Genomic DNA, 20,626 nt, shown 5'->3' with positions numbered 1-20,626 from the left:
AGATTTCCATTTGCCCAATCAAATGCGACAATTTAGCTGCTAGATCGTCCCACGTTCCCCTCTATAAGCAAGCGCGACAACGTCGGATAGAGGCTGCAAGAGCCTTAGAACATTCTCGATAACGATAGGACCCTTCCAAAATCGCGGGGCACATTTCAACCTTATAAAACTAAGCTAAGGCAGAGAGCTACACTTTATATTTCTAGGCCGTTTCTCTTCTCAATGCCCAATCTTAATTAAAACTAAACAAGTACATCGCAGACTTACAGATTATAGTCGAAATGCCTGTCGACTATAGCAAGTGGGTAAGTAATGATCGCATCACCAATAGAAATAGCTCTAGGAAGCTGAAGAACTAACATGTACCCCTCCTAGGATGCTCTCGAGCTGAGTGACGATTCTGACATTGAGGTACATCCCAATGTCGACAAACGATCCTTCATCCGCGCCAAACAGAACCAAATTCATGCAGAACGACAGCAGCGTAGACTACAAATCGAAACCCTGAAATATGAACGCCAAGTCAACGATGGATTATTAAATCGGATATCAAGCCTTCTCGAAGCCCTCAATGCTCACGCTGCTGAAGCCGAAACTCGGAACCCGGCCGAAGTTGCTTTCCAAGCTGTAATGGAATCCGCTGGTAGTCCAGAAGCTGACAAACCACCTCCTCGACCTGAAGGCGTGCATGCTCAAGTTGAGCAACCACCCACATACTCCAAGATGATGGCAACGCTACTAGATCAAGTGAACAAGGAGCTTAACGAAAGGAAACCTGAACACCGCTATAATGCCATGGTAGAAGAAATTGGTGTGCATTTCAAGAAGATCCAGGACCTGCAGAAGGAACTAGTAGAGAAACTAGCTGAGCTAGAAAGGGAGGAAGGTCGCAAGATCACGAGTGAAGGTATCCACGAAGGATTCAATAGTTCACATGTCAACAAGGCTGCGCCGTCGGCTTCTGGAGCGAAGAAGGCCGATGATTCTAAGGTCGAACTCCTCAACCCTAATTTCTCAATGAGCAAGCCAGATGAGACACAACCCTCGACGGCGGATGATGACGACAAGGATGTTGAAGCTTCGCCAGATGCCCGAAAGTTCGCCAACATCAAGGCCGCTAACTACCGGGAGAGTCACGCTTTTATTGGATCTCACCCGCACATTTTATCCGAGAAGGAAACCGATGGTCTCCTAATTATGGCGTTTGATGCCCAACTCGACGGAAAGGACGACTTCGCGCGGCAATGCGTGCACCAAGCCTTGCTATTACAGTACTGCCGTGCACTAGGCAAAGACGGCGTTGCGCTCTTCTTCAAGCGCATTACAACTAAGGGCCACCAGGCGCAAGATGTATTCTACAAGGATGTACAAGATACGTACTACAGGATCAAGAACCGAGCGGCGGAGATCAACGCCCAACGAGAGGCGGAGGGTGGATCCGGCGAGGGTGTGGAGCAGATCCAATTGCACGCCGTCGAACCCGGTACCGAGATCAAGATCAAGATCCCACCCGTGAATAGCGAGGACGAAGGCGAGAAGAGAGGCCGTGCCATTTTCGAAGGATTCACCCCGGATTTCCAGAAGGCGTTAGAGACCGGGAGCTTGGATAAGGTTAACGAGGTCTTGGGTAAGATGAAGGTGGAGGATGCGGAGGAAGTAGTCGGCCTTTTAGGCGATGTAAGATCTCCTACACAACGTCGAGGCTTAGGTCTTGCGGTGAGCTAACTGTTACACAGGCTGGTATCTTGAGCTTGGAAGAACAGATAATAGATGCCACGACGGAGGAGGGCCAAAAACATCTCAAGGAGATGGAAGATCAGGCGGCACTGGAGTCCTATGCGGATGATCCGGAGTAAGCATGCCGAGAATTGACTACGTCTTGGCACGGAGGTGATTACCACGACGAAAATATGAATACATTTAGCCCTTCGAGAAACCAATTGGGTCCTAATTCTTTAGGGAGGAGGCTTTGCGACCAACTATAGGTTGAGTCAAAATTGTCCACTTCGTCTAATAAAAGTCGTTTGGGTGATGATCTTTGCTGTTGATTGCTAAATATGTGATTGCCTCTTGGCCAGTACGCTGGTTGCACACCTACTTTGGTAGTCGGAGCAAATTTTGATTGGAATGCATCTGGAGTACTGAGTAACTAATTGATCTGCTATCACCGCGAAGCTTATGAGGCGTGGTAGAGGCGCATAGCTGCACATTGGAAAATGTGGTTTTGATGATGCCAATATACATCACTCGCAAGAGTTGACCCAAATCACAGAAAATTGTTCGATTTTTTTTTTTTTTTTTTTTTTTTGCAATGATACATAAATGAAGTGGAATTGAAGGAGATCTACGGTAAATCAGTGTACCTTGGTACCCACGATATTGCTGTCGCACCAATTTCGTTCACGGGTTTCACATAGACTTATTCAAAACAATAAAGAGCTACTGACATATCATATCATCAAAGGTCAAAATAACCGCTTGGATTGTAAATTGCTAAACGCTGCCGGTAACATTGGAAATGACTGATAGCCAACTACAATTGTACATCTTTTTGTTATTGGGGGTATGTTGCGTGAGTTAGTAGGCTACGCAGTTTGCGCAGCCTTAGCACCAAGTGAATCCTTTAGGTGTAAACGCCGTGAATGCGCTAAATGCGCTGTAAGTCCTAGAGGGTCGGGTCCCTAAAAAATTTAGAAGGCTACCCCAATGGGAGAATTGCATTATTGAGGCAACCAAAAATAGTACAGGGGATAAGCGCTTAATAACGTAATAAAACAGGTGTATGCACCTAGTAGATGTACGATGGTTCCACTTATATGCATATCTTGTACTAAGCCAACCTGCTGAATTAAATTCCGACCTCGCCATCTTTGCCATCTTTCGCTTTTTCTTCCCCAAATCATCATCATCATCGAGTCTTGCCAGTCTTCTTACGTCACAACCAATGCTCACTTTTAAATTCATCAACAACAAGGAATTGGTTGATCATGCCCACAATATAAGTGATTAGACCTAAATGCAAAACTGCTCATCTGTCGCGTCTTCAGCGAATTCAAGCGGTGCGGGCGGGTCCTTAGTTCGTTTCAAATTTGGAAGAGGCTGACGAAAGTTGCTCGCGTCTCATGGAGGCGCAGTCGATCGGATGCCGACAACCTGGACGAACCTGGACAAGTCAAGCAAGAAATTCAACCAGTTAACCATGTTCTCCCCCACAAAATTACATAAAATACGAAGACCACTTTAACGCCCATCTACCTATCTACATCTACGTACCTCCCCGTCCGCGTAGATCCCCGTAGGAGCCGGGGGTTAGGGGGTGTGTGGGTGGCCATAGAGTGAGTTCTCGTTGTCGTTGTCAGATCTTTCTATTTTCAATGGTTGGCCACAGTTTGCTTGGGAACCGCTTTTAAGCCTCCCTGACCAACCTTGAAACGAGATGTAAAGTATTGCAAGTTATTCGTACTTAAAACTTACTGCGCCCTCCTCTTTCTTTCGTCCCCTTGTAGGTTTATATTTCTTGTTATTTCGTGTTTCCTTATTTTTTTCTTCTTATATTTCTACCTCATAGACTATTAGAACGGGTTTCATTTGTCTTTTTCCCTTGTCTGTTTCTGTTACAATACCAAGACCAGATATACAATACGTATAATACATAAAATAGGCAATATGGTTTCTTCATTATGTACATTCTTGACAGCCGCTGCTGCTCTCGTAGCAACAGTACATTCTATACCACAACAAGCTTCTTCAGTCGCTCTAGCAAGTTCTAGTACGACGATATCGACTGCCTCACCCACTTCTTCCGCAGCCTCGACAACAGCCTGCAACAACTCCCCCGACCTATGTGGCCGATCTTACAGCAATGTCACCCATATGGGTGCCCACGACTCATCCTTCCTCCGAGATGCGAGCACGAGTAATTCCATAGCTGGTAACCAATTTTTCAACGCAACAGTTGCCTTAGACGCCGGAATCCGGTTATTACAAGCTCAGGTCCACGATAAGAATGGTGTTATCGAACTATGCCATACCTCATGTAGTTTACTCGATGCTGGTCCGCTTCAGGACTGGTTAGCTACTATTAAGACATGGATGGACGACAACCCGAACGAAGTCGTCACGCTCCTCCTCGTTAACTCAGACAACAAGGACGTGGCCCAATTCGGAACTGTCTTCGCCGGTTCTGGTATCGATAAATACGGATACGTACCGTCGGGCAACGAGTGGCCAACCCTACAAGAGATGATCACCGCAAACACCCGCCTAGTGAGCTTCGTCGCTTCTATCAGCGCCAACACGCAATACCCCTACCTCCTAAATGAATTCGACCATGTCTTCGAGACCCCCTTCGAAGTCACTTCGCTCTCGGGCTTCAACTGCACGCTCGACCGCCCCTCCTCCCAAGCCTCCGCCGGTGCCGCTGTCCAAGCCGGTCTCCTACCCCTCATGAACCACTTCGCAGACAACCTCCTCGCGGCCTCGATCATGGTTCCCAACGTTGATAACATCACTGTCACCAACAGTCCCTCGACTTCTACCATCGGTAATTTGGGTCTACATGCGCATAACTGCGGTTCGGAATGGGGTATCAACCCGGTCTTCGTTTTAGTCGATTTCTTCAACGAAGGCCCCTCAATCCAAACAGCCGATAACCTCAACGGTATCACAGCCGTCGGCCGATCTACCTCCGCCATAACAGCGGCGACGGTCACTACCGATGCCGCCCCCAGACTTCACGGTGTTAGTGTGGGCATGGTGGCACTAGTCGCTTTCCTAAGCGCCTCGTTAATCCTTGCCTAAGGAATTAAAAACAGAATAAAATCACAGGATAGATAGAGATGGGAATATGGGTTTAATTTGTTTGTTTGACTGGCTGCATAGCGATGGCGTTCTATTGCATTTAGAAAGCGTATTCTGGTTTTTTTTTTTAAGATCACTTCACATAAACATCTGGGTCACTAGATAGAACAGGCTGGTGGCTACGCAGGTATTTATTATCGCGAGGATTTAGATTGCGTGCGAGAGGGCAGTATATTACAACATAAAATGCTCTCTGAGATGAGCTCTAGAATTGAGAACTCAGAATTACATAGATGTAATTAAAATAACCACTAAAGAAAGGACCATTTTATCGTCCGTTTTGTTTACTTCGTGTGATAGAATATGCTTTCCATCGTCTTGTTAAACTTATATTCACGATCGATAATTTACCATGTCAGTGAGAATCTAGTGAATCACTAGACATGGCAGACATGTCTCACAAGAAAGTGTAAGGAAAATCGGTTAGTTTTTGTAGTTTATTGCCATGAAATTAGTATTTTATATAACTGTCATTACAACATCCAAACTATCTAGGTACTTGTCCATTCCTCCGATTAACATTGCTTTGGTCAATTGCATCCACTCGCCTGACGGTCCTATTGGTAAAAATAGTACGGTCCCAGAATAGAACATTCTCATCACATTCCCCATCACAACCAGCCGTACAAATTGACAATCTCCCTATCTAATAATCTTCGTTCCGCCAACAACGGATCGTAGTCGTTGTAGTTGATCTCAATCCTTGTGTAGGCCCCGACCCGGCTCCCTGTCTGCTGGTCGTCCACGGGTCGTTCCAACGACAATGTAGTCGTTATAGTTGATCTCGATTCCCGCATGGGCGCCAGAGGGGAGAGGTCAAGACGTAGTTTCTGACCATCTGCGTTGCTCAGGATGGTCTGAATGCGTACTTTGACTTCTCCCCCCCTTCCCATCAAGGAGCTCGTCCGGAACAACCCGCTTGGAGGATCCAAGCTTTTGTCGTTTGGAGGATATGGCCGGATCGGGGCCCATGCAAGAATCGAGATCAACTACAACGATTATGGTATCTGGAGAGGCCGGCCGCCAGCCACATGGCTCGGAGTATATGCTGGCTGGCGGCCTTCTCGGTCATCGGTCTGGCTTTCCGACGCCAACGCCCATAACATGAAGGTCTACCACAACAAGAAAGCTCAGACTACCCGCGCATCCCCGATCACTAGCCAGCTTCACCACGAATTGGTTGTCAGGTGGCTAAGCGCCGGGGATGCACGGGTGCGCCTTAGCTTTCTCATTGTGATATCTCTTCATATTGTAGGCGCTGGCGCCGGGTGTCGCCAGTCATGCAGCATTACCCCGTCTTCGTCAAGAACCAGCAGCCCTGGAGCGGACAACTCGCCGTCCCCAGTGTATAGTTGTGGCGTTGTCACCTGCCGGCTCCCTCCACAGTGTTGACGTTCTCGTAGAGGTAGTATCGGAGGACAACTGGCTGTTGCTTCCGGGATCTTGCTGTTGGTTTGGACTGGCCTGGCTGGCATATAAATTAGGGATGTCGTTATATGACATAGCTGTGCCCTAATGGTGCGAATGCATCTAATGAGGTAAGAATAAGGGCTTGATTGTGGTTCTTGAACCTCAAAGATGCCTTAAAGATACCATTCACGGCCTTTCTCTTTTCCTAGTGACAGCTCCCCAATGCCATTAACGGCGATAGTGCTACATTGCGAGGTTTGATTCAATCCCCACTATCGAGACTGAGGAAATACGAAAGTTGCAACTGTTGGCGGAGAATTGGGTAGGTGCTGTGCATTCTTGGGTGAGAATTGAGTGGCTTGATATTGCAATCAGGTAACCGCCTCTCGAATTCAGACCACCTCGCCCATCTCCATCGACTTTATTCGGGTTAGTAACCTGCTCCTCTCAGCGAATAAGGTGAGTTTAGAAAATTAAAAAACATACTCATAGTCCTCGATATTTTCCGTTAGACATTGGTCATCCAGGAGTAGGGAGTTTTACTCATCATTGACAATAGGAAAACTAATATTTTATCAGAGTTTGACGGGTTGCTGTCTTCGTAGTTGTAGCGCGATGATGTAGAATTGACGAAAGAATATTGGCGTGTGTCGGCCATTTTGAATGGAGTGTCGGCGGTCTGAAATTACTAACTATCAACGATATTTTGTGTCGCCGACAGTCAATGATTTACTTGTCTGGTCTTACTCCTACTGTCCACAATACCTAATGACAAAAATGGATTTTAGGACGGTGGGAGCTTTGGTATTTCCGATAAGTTGTTTATAGGGGAGTAGCTAGTACGAGAGTTCTCTTTGCTTCTACGACCTTTTGGTTCCCTATTCCCAGTTTGTTAGAAGCGGCGCGACCAGAAATTTGAGGAAGATGGATCTATATCAACTTACTTAAGTAATTCTAGACCGGAGGCGTACTCTGCCAAGTCTGCTTCGGGCTGGGGCGTGAGTGTCGGCGTCGTGTGTAACACCGCCGATCACTATCTTCATTTGATATATACCATCTAAGTTGTTTTGATTAGAATTTTCTTGGTCCCCGGAATAACCAAAGGTGGCGCAGATAATAGAAATGAATTGAGTATAGGAGAAAAAAATAGCAATAGGAAGATAAGAAAGGGGGTAGAGAAATGATGAAATGAAAGCCGAAAGAGAGAGTACCAGAAAGAGAGGACGGCGGGAATAAATAAAGTGGAATCACAAGTAGAAAAGGAGTGTGGTTACATGGGAGGGAGCATAAGAGGTAGGTTGGTCTATGAAGACCAGTAGAAAATGATACAAGAATAATAAGAAGATCGGCGAGGGAGAAAGGTGATGGCGGGAGGAGAGAATAGAGTAGAAGAAAAAAATTACCTAGGTAGGAAAAAGGGAGCACGGCGAAGAAGGCAGTAGGAATAACAGTAGGGTGACTGGAAGGTAGAAGAAAGGCGGCGTAAGAAAAACGACTGAAGAGAAATAATTGAACTAGAAAAGATAAGAGTGCTTACCTATGTGATGTATTTGGTGAGTGTGTTTGGATAGAAGAGTGCTAGAAGGGGTTCCTAGTAAGTGGAAGTGGGCGGCGTATGTTGGTTTGGGGAGATGGTTGAGGTGAACAGCAGATGAGAATGAAGAATAAATAATGCAATGTAGAGGCGGCGTGTCACGGCAGAATTCTGTACTATGGTCGGCGACGAGCAACAAAAACTTGGGTCGGCGCGTGTTTATCAGAAGGAAAGAACAAGTTCGGGGGGATGTGTCTTAGAAGCAGAGACGGCGGGGGGAGCAAGTACCTATGTGTGTGCGCTTTCTCGCCCAGAAAAGAAGGTGCAGAATATAGAGATGTGCAAGAACGACCATTGATGGAGGGAATTAGTACTTACCCGACCAAAATAGGCCCCGGAGATAGGCTGCAGAGGTGGAAATGCGCCTTCCCGCCCTCCTAAATACCTAGGTAAGTACCTAAGTACCCAGAAGAAGTGGCAGGTGTGGTGTGGGAGTCCATGTAGGTGCCTATCCGGGTACATTCACAAGGAATGCCGCCGTGTGTGAAAAAAGCAAGTGATCCAATAAGGTAGATAGGGTAGACTGGTGCGAACTGATTTGTATGGGTATACTGAGAAGGAAATATCGAAGTTAGATCCGGCGGACATTAGGATAATGGATTTTCTGGGTAGGTCGATAACAAGATCACCTAAATAATAATAGAAGCAGACCAAATTCTTTTTGATTCTCTTTAAAGCTGGGCCGGAAAGTACGGGTGCTTGGTGCGCATGTAACCATCAGCTCTGGCGTTGATTTATACTTGTACTACATACATATGTATGTACACACCCAGACACCTAGGTACCTTCGGCTATGTAGGTACTTGACCTATTAGGCGTACGCATTGAATGTGAAAGTCAAAAAAATCTTGTATTGCATGGGTATCTTGATTGACCACTAATTGAACCTCCTACCCGAACCGCTCAAAGACGTGCACCCCTTTTCCTGCCATTCATAGTACATTGTTACGACCAGGGTCGACGATAACCATGTGAAATGATGTTCGACCTGTCATCACCGCAGGCTCGAATCTAGTCGTGTGGACGAATGTCTTGCTGTCGTGAAATGCATTAATCTACCCAAGCAATTGCTTCAGCAGTTCAACAGTTATTGTAATGGATAGTAGATGCCTTATGGTTCTACTTCCTCGACATTCGCTGCGTCTCCCATTGCTACATCACCTTCCGTAGCAGAGGTATCCCCGTTGACGCCATTCATTTTGCCCGAGGCACCAAATACGAACGTCTCGATAGCCTTATATGCTTCCTCCAATTCATCGTTTGTGATAACAGCATCGTAGAAATCACTCGACTTGGCGTGCTCTATATCCTCCAGAGCAGTTTTCAATACATTTTGTATAGCTTCTTCAGTCATACCATCCACTTTCCTCAATCGAGTTTCTAATTCCTCAATGCTGGGCGGGGAAATAAAAATAAACCGCGCAGAGTAACCGTTATCCTTGGCCATTTGCGTGCCCTATAATAGTTAGTAAACTGTACCTCTCTAGCATCAGGGACAATTTTGTAAAAACTCACCTCGCGATCTAATTGGATCACAGGAACCTTCCCAGATTCCTTTAGAGCCTCAGCAACGTTCCGGCTGGTCCCGTAATCGGATCCATCCTGGCTGCTGAATTCAATAAAGTAGTCCCCATCCAAAATAGTATTAAACGCCTTGGAATCCACAAAGTGAAAATCCTGCCCGTCAACTTCTCCGTCCTTTGGACTTCGTGTAGTGTGTCGGATAACTTTTCCAAACACATCCTGATGCTTCTCTAAAAGCGTAGAGATTAATGTTGATTTGCCAACTTGGCTTGGACCCGTTATGATGATTGGTCGTTTATCTTCTGGGGATTGGCCGTTCTCTTGCGCACCCTCAGCTTCGTCTGCTGAATTTGATGGCTCCTGGAAAATGACATCAACCTTCTGCCAATCATCAATCTTGTCGAACGAGGCAAGGTTTGACCTCCTAGCAATTCGTAGCGCTCTCCATGTCTTGCTAGCCTTAGCTTCAAGTATTTCGGACTTTTCTTTCTCATTCTTTGCGAAATCGAGGTCGAGATCGTCCATAGCTATCTTCTCTTTGAAGACTCCTAGATCGGGAAGTTTCCATCTTTCTGGATCTTTCAATTTCTCCATGGCTACCTCGCTATCCTCTTCTTTCAAGAATTCCAAAGAGAGCGAACCCATAGGTATAGGTCGCAATCTCTTATTGGTCGCGATTCGCTTGGCACTGGCTTTTGCTTCATTGAAATCGTCAGGCGAAACAGGATCTCGCTTGATAGGAGGGCAACTTTCGACTTTCCAACGGACCCAGCCCTTGTCTCTCGAGATGACACTCTCAACGACGCGGAAGAAGAAATATCCATCATTTTCAGCTTGGATGTAAGTGGTGATTCTTTCTTTCATAGATCTTGCCCATTTTGCCTAGATGTAGTCGGTTAGAAAATTTATCGAGCTTTAATCGTCTGGTCGGAACTCACATCTTCATCTCCCAGTTTCTGATCACTATAGATGACTGACCGGTTTTGAGCTTTGATGTTGGCGAGCTTCGCTCGGGCCTGGGGTGTGAGAGATAGTAGGAAATCTAGCACGATGAAAGCCTGTATGAGGATATGACGTCTGAAGTACAGATCGCCGATCTATAATAATGCAGTTAGATGGGTTTCTGATGATTTAACCACCGCGGAATGACATGTAACGTACCTCTAATTCGAATAGCTCTCTGCTTGTGAGGTACTTAGGGTTGTTGGTGCTACTGCGAAGGTCTTCGTCGCCTTCTGAGTGTTTTCTCTTTTGAGGTGTTATCTTGCTGTCATCAGAACCCTTTGTGCTCCTCTGCATTTTATCAACCGTCTCAAACGCATTCATGGTTGCTTCCAAGCCAGTCTTGAACTTGGCTAATTGAATTGTATCAAAGAGTGCCGTGGGTTGACTAAAGTAATGTTGGAGGGACCAGAAGATAGGATACAAGGCATTCGTATCAAGGGGTTTCTCGGCTGATGGCTTATTTTTTGCATCGAACGAAACGGCTTTGGTTGTAGACTTATTCTCTTCTTTGCCGTCCTTTGAGGGTTCCGCTTCCGTGTCCACTACCATCTTATCCGCTGAATCGTCCGCTTCGGCTGGGGTTTCCTCAAACGTCGTGACATTCTCTACATGGTATTCTCCACGTAAGTTTACCGAGCTTCTATCTCCCAGAGGAAAACATTGGAACATAAAGATGAAGACCCGACCACAGAAAGCCGTATCCTCGGCACGGGACAATCGACGAAGGAGGTCATTGCATGACCGAAGAATAACCAACTTCTTCGAATTCAGGTTTTGTGCAATGATTTGTTCTCTTCGCGATTCTAAGAAATCGAATATTTTGCGACATCCTTCGGTCGTTTGGCTGTCGAGAAGTTCTTCCACAAGCCAAAAAAGGAGGGCAGCATCGCATTGTTCCTCGTCAGACAAGACCGACAAGAAGTCAAAGAGGTTCCAGATTTGGACGAATTCGGGAGAGTCGATTGAAGTTCCAGCCTAGAATTATTAGTTATCAACGAGTATGAAAGGCGGAAGAGATCCGCTACTAACAACTAGGCTGCCAAACAAATTTCGCGCGGCTGTTTCCACGACCGCGTATTGGCGAGCTTTCTCGGAGGCTACATTATCCGAGGTATGGTCCGGATCCGCGCAGGGGAATATGGTGGGAAGTCGCGCAAGTAGGCTATCGAAATCGACCTTTGTGAGCGGTGGCTCGATCGACGGGCTCGGCTTCACAGATTGCGCATGATTCAAGGCGTCCTTTAAAAGCGTCGCGAAGGAATCTACTTGGGGGATTTCGTGATCTAAGCCCCTTGTCGACGTCATATTGGATTTTCCTTTACAGTAGTTTCGTGGGCGCTATTTATCGATCGTGAATTTCGACGCGCAAGTTTAATCTTCCAAGTAGGAAGCATGGGTAGTTGAGAAGGGATTGATGATCGTGAGAATTGATTTCTTATACTAGGAACAAGAGCATATTGGATGTTGATATTGGAGAGTCGTGATCGTTGGAAAAATCCTTGACCGATATTCGTTCAAAGAACGTTGTTTGGCGAACGAAGTTCTTGAATGAGGTTGAGAATGTAGGTGTGAATGCGGATGAAGAAGGCTGAGTTGAGCTTCGATTGAGATACGAATAGCAACTTCGGTACTTTACTTTGATTCTGCCGGGTTTGACCGCCCTCTCAATCGGGTTACTGTTCCTGTATGTTCAGGGATTAGAGTCACTATGCATCGATTAGCGGGGAGCTATGGCCTAGTGTACCTAAGTACCTTAGTATCCACCTGGTGCAGTATCCGCGACAAGGCTGAGCTGGAATAACTTGGATTTTGTTTTGCGCCACAACCGTGTCACAACCCATTTACCGACAGCACCCAGAGGATATCTGCAAAAAAGCAAATACTTTATTGTAATTGGGGCTTAGATGTTGAGATAGAGCTTGATGTCCTCACCGTTCAATTGTATACGTTGGGCGTAGACTTCCTCGGCAAATTGCCAGGACAATCCACGAGCCATGCCGACCGCGAAGAGACTGAAAAGCGACGCCAAGTCCAAGTCGCGCGACACCGAACCCCGACCGACCATCGCCGACCTAGAGGGCGAAAGCGAGTTCGCCCAGCTTGCTAGACAACATTGGCTGAAAACGACTAAGCGGAATACAAGAGTGAAAGTCAAGAATGACGTGCTAAAGCGTGGCATGTGGGATGTGCTAGAGAAGAATGGGTTCCCTTACAAGTCATTGCTCGTCCTCGAAGGGCTACAAACCCTCGAAAGCTACCTCTGGCCGGGCTATTCCGAAGATTCATCCAACTTTCACGTACTGCTAATAGTATTGATCACTGGCGTCAAAGCAAGAGAAAGGCTCGAGACATGGAGCATCTTCGAAGATCGGCCCGCCGAATTCTCCAGTCTATTCACCCGAATCCTCTCCATGAGCCTTGACCAGACAATATCTCTTACAATCCGTACCCACCTCCTCTGTTTTATCATATATGCTTTCCAGAGTCTCGATTGGGCGAGCGTAAGAAAAGAATGTGCCCCGTTAGTCTCTATTGGAATATGGCACAATATCTCAACCGAATCCAAACGAGAGATTAAATTAGGTCAAAACCCGCAACTTAGAAAGGCATGGAAAGCAGCGGGCAAAAGATACGACTCAGCAGATGATGCGATGAAAGCTCGATTACGGTTTGAGAGAGCCTGGCTTTATACCTTGACTTTGGACTTTCTACGCTTACTTTACGATGACAAGAGGAAGGACGAGCATGTGCTCTACTGCGAACGATTCGTTGAATTCATTTCCGATCTATTGAGCCAGCTCCCTACGAGGCGATACGTCAATACCTTGCTCCAAGATTTACACATATTGTCTGCTTTACGACTTTCTCCAATGTTTAACGACGAGGATAACGGTCTACTTCGAGACCAGTGTTTGTTATTAAGCCACTACGTGCATTTCACAATCGATGATCAGACGGGTGCACAATATAGCCTCACCGAAGCATACGATAGGCATTGCGCTGAGCTTGCAAAGCTCCAACGAGTATCCTTGCGGCATTTCAAGGACAAACTGACGGTATTGGCGCTATCTAACTACGGATCCATAGATAAGAGGAATGAGCTTGAAAATCTACTTGAGACTCTTACAGACGAGGAGGTCAAGAGACTTGCGACTTTACTCGAGCTCAGGGTAGAATACCCGGAATCTGTCGGCGTCACTATTGGCCGGTCATTCTTAATGGAAGTCCTTCTGTCTACGTATGAGAAACGGAAGACGTTTCAAGAGGTCGCTCGAGATACAAGCATTTTACCAACCGAAGATAGCCTTTTCGATCAAGGTCTATTGAGAACGGACAATTATGATGGGTCTAGGCCACTTGCTCTGCCAAAGCTTAAGTTGCAATACTTATCGGTTGGTGACTTTCTTTGGAGGGCCCTGGTTCTCTACCGGTGTGAATCTTTCTATGGCATCAGAAAGGACATCGGTGATGCCTTGAGACGGCTACAACCGGAATCAAAGCGCCCGGGTGAGACTACATTTGCCGGGTTTTCGAAAATGGCGCTACCTATATCTCGTCCTTCTATACTGGAAGTTGTACCAGCGCTCGTCGGTGACGATAAACCTTCTATGGTTAATGCTGAAATTTCACTCGATGTGCGACGGCTCGCTGACCACGTCCGAAGAGAATGGGATTCGCTACGCCCAGATGATGTAGTATTTCTCGTTTCAGTGGATGCTTCCGCGTCGAAAGCTATTTCCAATGGAGGGAACCACCCAATTTCTGAAGCACAACGGTTAGGGTTAATCTCTGTACGCAGTGCTGAGATTGCCCAAATCATGGATGACAAGGGAAAATCTATCAGGGATCCTACCGCTTATTTCAATGGCAATAATCGATCGCCAACAAGGAAAATACAACTTCGACTGGATCCCAAGATTTACAAAGATGACATGGATCGAACTTCTAGAGGAAAGCCCGATGTATATGAGCGGATCAACTTAATTATTCGACGAAGCGGCAGGGAGAATAACTTCAAACCAGTGTTGGAATCTATTCGGAGTCTATGCCTCTCTGAAGTACCACTAGCATCGTGGTTACACGAAAACTTCCTAGGCTACGGAGACCCTGCTGGCGCTACGTATAAGCACCTGCCGAATCGGATCGGAAAACTCGACTTCAGAGATACCTTTTTGGACTGGCAGCATCTAGTTGCTAGTTTACCAGGTAAAACTATCGAGCCGGGAGATGATGTGACTGCAAGCTTTGGTCCTCCTTATGTTTTAGAGTCAGTAAATAAACCTCCAGAGGAGAAAAAGACCAAACCTTCTAAAAAGCGAAGAAGAGATGCCGAACCCGCCTTGATTGCCGAGATCGAGACATACAAAGTCTCAACTTATAAACCACCTAACACCGGGCCCTATCCAGTCGACGTCCCAAAACTGAACTCGGTTCGCTTCACGCCGGCCCAAATCGATGCTATAATATCTGGCACCCAACCTGGACTTACTGTTATTGTCGGACCGCCTGGTACTGGCAAGACAGACGTTGCAACACAAATCATCAACAATATCTATCACAACTTCCCCGAACAGCGTACACTTCTCATCGCGCATTCTAACCAAGCGTTAAACCAGCTGTTTGCTAAAATCATAGCTTTGGATATCGATGAACGGCATCTTCTCCGCCTCGGCCACGGAGAGGAGGATCTAGACACGGATGGTAGTTTCAGTAAACACGGACGAGTGGAATCTTTCCTTGAGATCAGAGACCGTTATCTCAAGGAAGTTAACCGCTTGGCCGCCAGCTTAAACGCTCCTGGGGCTCACGGCAACTCTGCTGAAACAGCTGGCTATTTCAATTCCGTTTACATCCAACCGGCCTGGGCTAAATTCAAGGAAGCAACGAAAATGGACGGCGCTTCAGTAACTGATATTATCGAGGCATTCCCATTCCACAACTACTTTTCCGATGCACCTCAACCTCTTTTCCCTCCAGACAGCGACCGAAATGCTGTTCTAGATATTGCCAATGGCTGCTACCATCATGTGTCAAAGATCTTTTCCGAGCTAGAAGATGTCCTGCCTTTTGAGATTCTACGACGTGATCGAGACAAGGCTAATTACCTATTAACCAATGAAGCCCGCATCATCGCGATGACGTCTACACACGCTGCGATGCGCCGTTCCGAGATTGCATCTCTTGGATTTCACTATGACAATGTTGTCATGGAAGAAGCAGCGCAGATTACGGAGGTTGAGAGTTTCATTCCTTTGGCTATGCAAGAGCCCGAAAAGGGGCAGATGGCATTGCAGAGGGTTGTTCTCTGTGGTGACCATTACCAGAATTCTCCAGTCGTACAGAGTCTTGCCTTTAGGCACTACGCTAATCTAGAGCAATCTCTCTTCTCCCGTTTTGTTCGTCTAGGAATACCAGTAATTACGCTCGACCAACAAGGCCGCGCTCGTCCTTCAATTGCTGCACTGTATCAATGGAGATACCCCAATCTCGGGAACTTACCACATGTCGAAAGCCTTAAAGAATTCCAAACTGCAAATGCCGGGTTCAAGTATGACTACCAGTTCATCAATGTACCCGACTACAAGGGCCGCGGTGAAGTCGAACCAACGCCTCACTTCATTCAAAATCTAGGAGAAGCTGAATACGCCGTCGCCATTTACCAGTATATGCGACTCTTGGGATACCCGGCGTCGAAGATCAGCATTCTTGCTACCTATGCTGGTCAGCGGGCTCTCATAAAAGATGTATTGTCCCATCGATGTGCGAAGAATGCTATATTTGGTTTACCCAAGACGGTGACAACTGTCGACAAGTACCAAGGTGAACAAAACGATTGTAAGTCTCCCATTTTCACTTTATTAAAATAGCTGAGGTCTAACTACAGGCAGATATCATTCTATCGCTCACGCGCACATCAAGAGTCGGCTACCTACGAGACATTCGACGTTTGACAGTAGCACTCTCTCGTGCACGACTTGGCTTGTACATCTTAGGTCGGAGAGAGATTTTTGAAGCGTGCTACGAATTACGCCCAGCCTTCGAGTTGCTACTCCAAAGACCAGACAAGCTCACCCTTGCAACTGGCGAGATGTGGCCTTCGGAACGCATCCAAGTGGAAGAAGACGGGACTGCTGTGCCGGGTGAGGCAATAATGGAAGGTGTCGAGCATCTAGGTCAATTCGTCTGGGAAATGACAGATACAAAAGTCAAGCGATTGCGAGCGGAGCGTGGACTGCCGGAGACATCCGAGCCGATCGAGCAAGCGCTTAAGCCTATTGCTGAAGAAGACGAAGTTGGGTACGTTGAAGCAAGCGATGAAGAAGCCGACGAGGACATCGTACCTAGTGACGGGATTCAAGCTGGAGAAGCATAGTTTAGAGGTTGCCTTACCGGAAAAGCTCAGCGTGAAATGACTCGGATTTATATCTATTAAAGTGATATTGGTAATTTCAACAGGAAGCATAAGGAACGGACATACCTTTATGCTGAGTATCTGAGTAGTCCACAAAAGTTGCATCCGTTTACAATACTGGAAGAAATACATTAATTATTCTCCTGACATTATAGTATGAAATCCATATCCCATTTAGCAAGTGTATTCGAAGCGACTCAATGACTTATCCATTCATGTTCAGGCTATCCCTTTCCTCCGGCTCGCGGCCTGTGTACATAACGGGTTTCCTACCGGCCCCCCAAGGTAAGCAAAGGTTCCAATTTAGGAACCTCCACTCTATTGACGTACCAATGATGATGGTAGAAAGTCAGCCCTGTGTCACTTGCCCCGTTAGGGCTGTAATGGGGCTTCGCCATGGATCTGGTGCCGCCAATCCTACTACAGCGTCCAATATTTATACTTATGGCTAGGGAGGTACTCATCGTCAACTGTTGAGCTTGAGCTTTCTTCAGCGATCATTCTAAAAATCCAGCTATATGAACACCTAGATATATCATTTAAGATGCAACAATAGGTTGTACAAGTGTTGGTTTACATTTCAAACAATAATGCACTCTAAATTTAATGAACCGACCAGTTAGACTGTTCGCTCATTCAATTCCTTTTGCATTAAATAATGGATAGATCATGAGGAATCCTATGGTGACGAGCGGCTCCGTGGTACCGACGGCCGTTGGATTCGAGAAGGATTCCGTGGTTCGTTACACACAAGCCGGGCGTGGTAGCAGGATCGACAGCTCACCACAGTCAGGCAGTCAGGCCAGGCCGGTCCCGTTCTACCACCATGGACCATATTTCTTTTTTGTTCATTTTATGTCTATTTAGTTCCATGCATAACATCCATATCTATTCGCTCGTCTTCCACTCGTTTGTTCGAGCCCACAAGAAGCCGAATCAACGTTCTAGTTGACCTCGAATTTGCGTCATTAGGGTGTGATTTCATGATGAGTCAAACCTGTTAATTGTGCGTCTGACATGTCATGGCTTCGCCCATGCGCAAACGCATGCTGCACACATGTACATATGTACATGAGAGTTCGTGCTGTTGTATAGAAAAAGTTTCGAAGGTAAAAATAAAAAAGTTTTGATAGGTGATCTTTGTTTCAGACTAAGTACCTCTATGGAACTGTAGCTTTGTTTCCAAATATCATTTTATTCTGTACACTTCCGCTTCTTGATACAATACATGTATGTAGGTATCATGGAAGTTATGATCCGAAGACTAGAAGAAGGGAGTCGTCTGAAGAAAAGTGTTAGGGTATGAGTTAGCGGGTACATATACTTTAGGGCTATTATTCTACTATGTAACCTTGTTTGGCTGCGATGAATTGAAGGGATCGAATTACAAATTACTCGTCTAGCCGACCCTTAACCTAAACCTAAAGTGCTACTATATATGTACCTAGGTATGTTTTAAGCTAATACCTGTATAATTTGTGCAATTTTAATGGTATTAGGTAGTTCATTTTCGGACACCCCCTAGGGTAGATTTGTTTGTTTAACAACAGTGTTTGGAAACAATGGACGAAATATACGATAGAGTGTCGAGTCTTGAAGAGGTGGCGTTGGTTCCCGATGGACTGGTACATTATTCCATTCATCATTGTTCTAAATCAAGCACCCCCCCGTGTAGTATTGATAGCATGTGAATTTAGCGTGTTAGCCCAGGAATACGTAGGTACATATGTAGCTTGACAGGGGTCTTTAAATGCCTCCTACAAACCTATGTACGTACTAGCACAGGTTCCACCAAAGTTCACCTGTGCCCTGACGGGCACAGCGCTTTAATTAGCATTTTTGCCAGTAATTAATAAATGTATTTTTCTAAGGAATTAGGTAGAAAAATACAATAAGATATAACGCTAAGAAACACCTATTAATGCAGTACTTATTTTTCTATAGAAATATATACATTTCAGAAATAGTTTATTAATTTTGCCTTTTTTATTAATTAAAACGCTATGCCCGTCAGGACACAGGTGAACTTTGGTAGAACCTGTGCCAGTATATATATAGAATTATTTTTGATTTCCACTTAGATGCTAGGTATTTTCAAATATTTACCAAGAAAGAGTTGTCCCTAAGGACGAAAGTAGCCTCGATGGTAGTCGAAATGTAAAAATGAATCTCAAAGAATAGGGGAAATCATTTCGTAATGCTACGCGAAGAAAAAAGCCTTGGCTGTGGCATCGAAGCTATTATTACCGGGTTGCCAATTACGGAAAAGCTACTCGTTGCCCTTCCGGGCGCGGGCCAAGTCGATTCTTATTATGTAGCAAGGTATATGGAATGATTCTATTGTTCCGTCTCCTGAATAGGTGTACGAAGCGTAAGCGTAACATTGGGTAGCTAAGTGTGTCATAGAGATGGAAATCGTGAAGTAGATTTTTAAAGGAGAACCTCGCAGCTATCCCCATAAAAGAAAAAGAAGAATAATTAATAGCGCATCTGTAATATACATATAAGGTGTAACCCAGCCATATGCTAGACGGAGATAGGAAATACAAACGGATTGAATTTATAAGAATAAAAATTTAGCGGAGGTTTTTTTTTTTTTGGTTGTATACTTAGGTACATCTTGTAGATCTAGGCACTCTATATAATGTTACTGGAATGATATACACCTGTTTAGAACAATAGGATACAGCCAACTTCCGCCTTCGATGGCTATGTCGAGCTAGAAGCCGCGAGTAATCGTTGTATCTGGGAGGCTAAAGTAGGCAGGTGATCATAGTATGAGTCTTATTCGGACTTAGGAGACAAGCGGTAGTCTCTAGTTGTGATATTTCAATACCTTATAGGACGCGGGGAGCTGTGGTAGCTAAAAACAGGGTCGACCCGCGGATTGGGTGGGACAAGGGCAAGAAACCAGAAAAAAAAACGAGCAAAAAGAACCCACCATCTTTTGGTGACAGAAAATAAATTGACCACATGTTTATATATTTTCCAATATTGCTAGGAGGCGACAGTTGAGGAGAGAATATCTAAATTGTAAACATAAACAAAATTAAGCCTTCAAGGTTCGGTAGCCTTAAGAAATAGGGATCTTATTTACATTTTATGGATGTATAAAAAATAAAAGGTGTGACTGCTACGGCAGTGAACTTTGAAAGTTGTTTGACTTTTGTTAATTGATATGTATGTACATATGTACTTCAGAATTGATGAAGTTTTTACGATGGGAACCGCAAAGGGGGACCCATGAAGTACCGAGACAGTGGAATACGTACGTAGTAGTACATATTAAAACCCACATATAGGTACACAATCTAGCCGGGTACCTATCAAGGTACAATGGATGTCCAAGTTTGGCTTGGGAGGTACCTAACCTAAATAAAATCTCTAAAGTGGGCCGACCTTATAGTGGTTGTTAAGTGTAGCCGGGCCAATCTCCAGGTGCCTGTTGCCCGCCTACCGCCCGTCAGTTGGCGCGGTAAGTGATAATAGCGCTGGAGGGTGTATTTTAGTGCAGCCCCAGAGGGGGCAACTGGGTGTTTTGTGTGGTGTGTGCACAAAAGTGGTGTGAGAAGGGAAGGAGAGACCCAGTCGCAAACCCAAGCCATTATTTTCCCCTTCCCAAAAAATTTCCCATCATAATTTTTTTACTCTCTCCTGCACCACCTTTTTTTGATCATAGATCAACCACCACAACCTAGGAAGATAATCCCTTCGGTAGGTTGTAATTTTTCTCCTCTTTGAAATATTCATCGAGGAAGGACGGTTTCTGTATTCTCTGCATTTCTTTACAGGGAATACAAATCTCTCCACTCAATTAATAC

General features: G+C 45.5%; 4 protein-coding genes across 4 annotated transcripts; 3 read left to right on the top strand and 1 right to left on the bottom strand.

Annotated features, from left to right (window-relative positions):
* The first annotated feature begins 24 nt into the window (after positions 1-24).
* F4822DRAFT_385836 (uncharacterized protein) lies at positions 25-2,463 on the top strand. Its single transcript, XM_051456659.1, has 3 exons — positions 25-305; positions 376-1,677; positions 1,737-2,463. The coding sequence occupies exons 1-3, from the start codon at positions 282-284 to the stop codon at positions 1,854-1,856; spliced, it is 1,446 nt and encodes a 481-aa protein (XP_051319559.1). The 5' UTR covers positions 25-281; the 3' UTR covers positions 1,857-2,463.
* An 875-nt stretch (positions 2,464-3,338) lies between these two features.
* F4822DRAFT_24695 (PLC-like phosphodiesterase) lies at positions 3,339-5,249 on the top strand. The gene has a single exon (XM_051454379.1). It carries the CDS (start codon positions 3,667-3,669, stop codon positions 4,798-4,800), a length of 1,134 nt encoding a protein of 377 aa, XP_051319558.1. The 5' UTR covers positions 3,339-3,666; the 3' UTR covers positions 4,801-5,249.
* Positions 5,250-8,975: 3,726 nt separating this feature from the next.
* Positions 8,976-11,698, bottom strand: F4822DRAFT_424245 (THO complex subunit 1 transcription elongation factor-domain-containing protein; the record flags this gene model as incomplete). Its single annotated transcript, XM_051460116.1, has 5 exons — positions 8,976-9,320; positions 9,380-10,270; positions 10,327-10,485; positions 10,550-11,368; positions 11,423-11,698. The coding sequence occupies 5 exons, from the start codon at positions 11,696-11,698 to the stop codon at positions 8,976-8,978; spliced, it is 2,490 nt and encodes an 829-aa protein (XP_051319557.1).
* A 506-nt stretch (positions 11,699-12,204) lies between these two features.
* Positions 12,205-17,027, top strand: F4822DRAFT_385829 (P-loop containing nucleoside triphosphate hydrolase protein). The gene is made up of 2 exons (XM_051456658.1): positions 12,205-16,228; positions 16,282-17,027. Exons 1-2 carry the CDS (start codon positions 12,388-12,390, stop codon positions 16,764-16,766), a joined length of 4,326 nt encoding a protein of 1,441 aa, XP_051319556.1. The 5' UTR covers positions 12,205-12,387; the 3' UTR covers positions 16,767-17,027.
* Positions 17,028-20,626: the final 3,599 nt, after the last annotated feature.

Source organism: Hypoxylon trugodes, assembly GCF_022578975.1.
Source record: "Hypoxylon trugodes strain CBS 135444 unplaced genomic scaffold F4822scaffold_1, whole genome shotgun sequence".
Taxonomy (NCBI): domain Eukaryota; kingdom Fungi; phylum Ascomycota; class Sordariomycetes; order Xylariales; family Hypoxylaceae; genus Hypoxylon; species Hypoxylon trugodes.
Note: the sequence above shows the minus strand (reverse complement) of the source record. Positions and strands in the feature narration are given on the sequence as shown.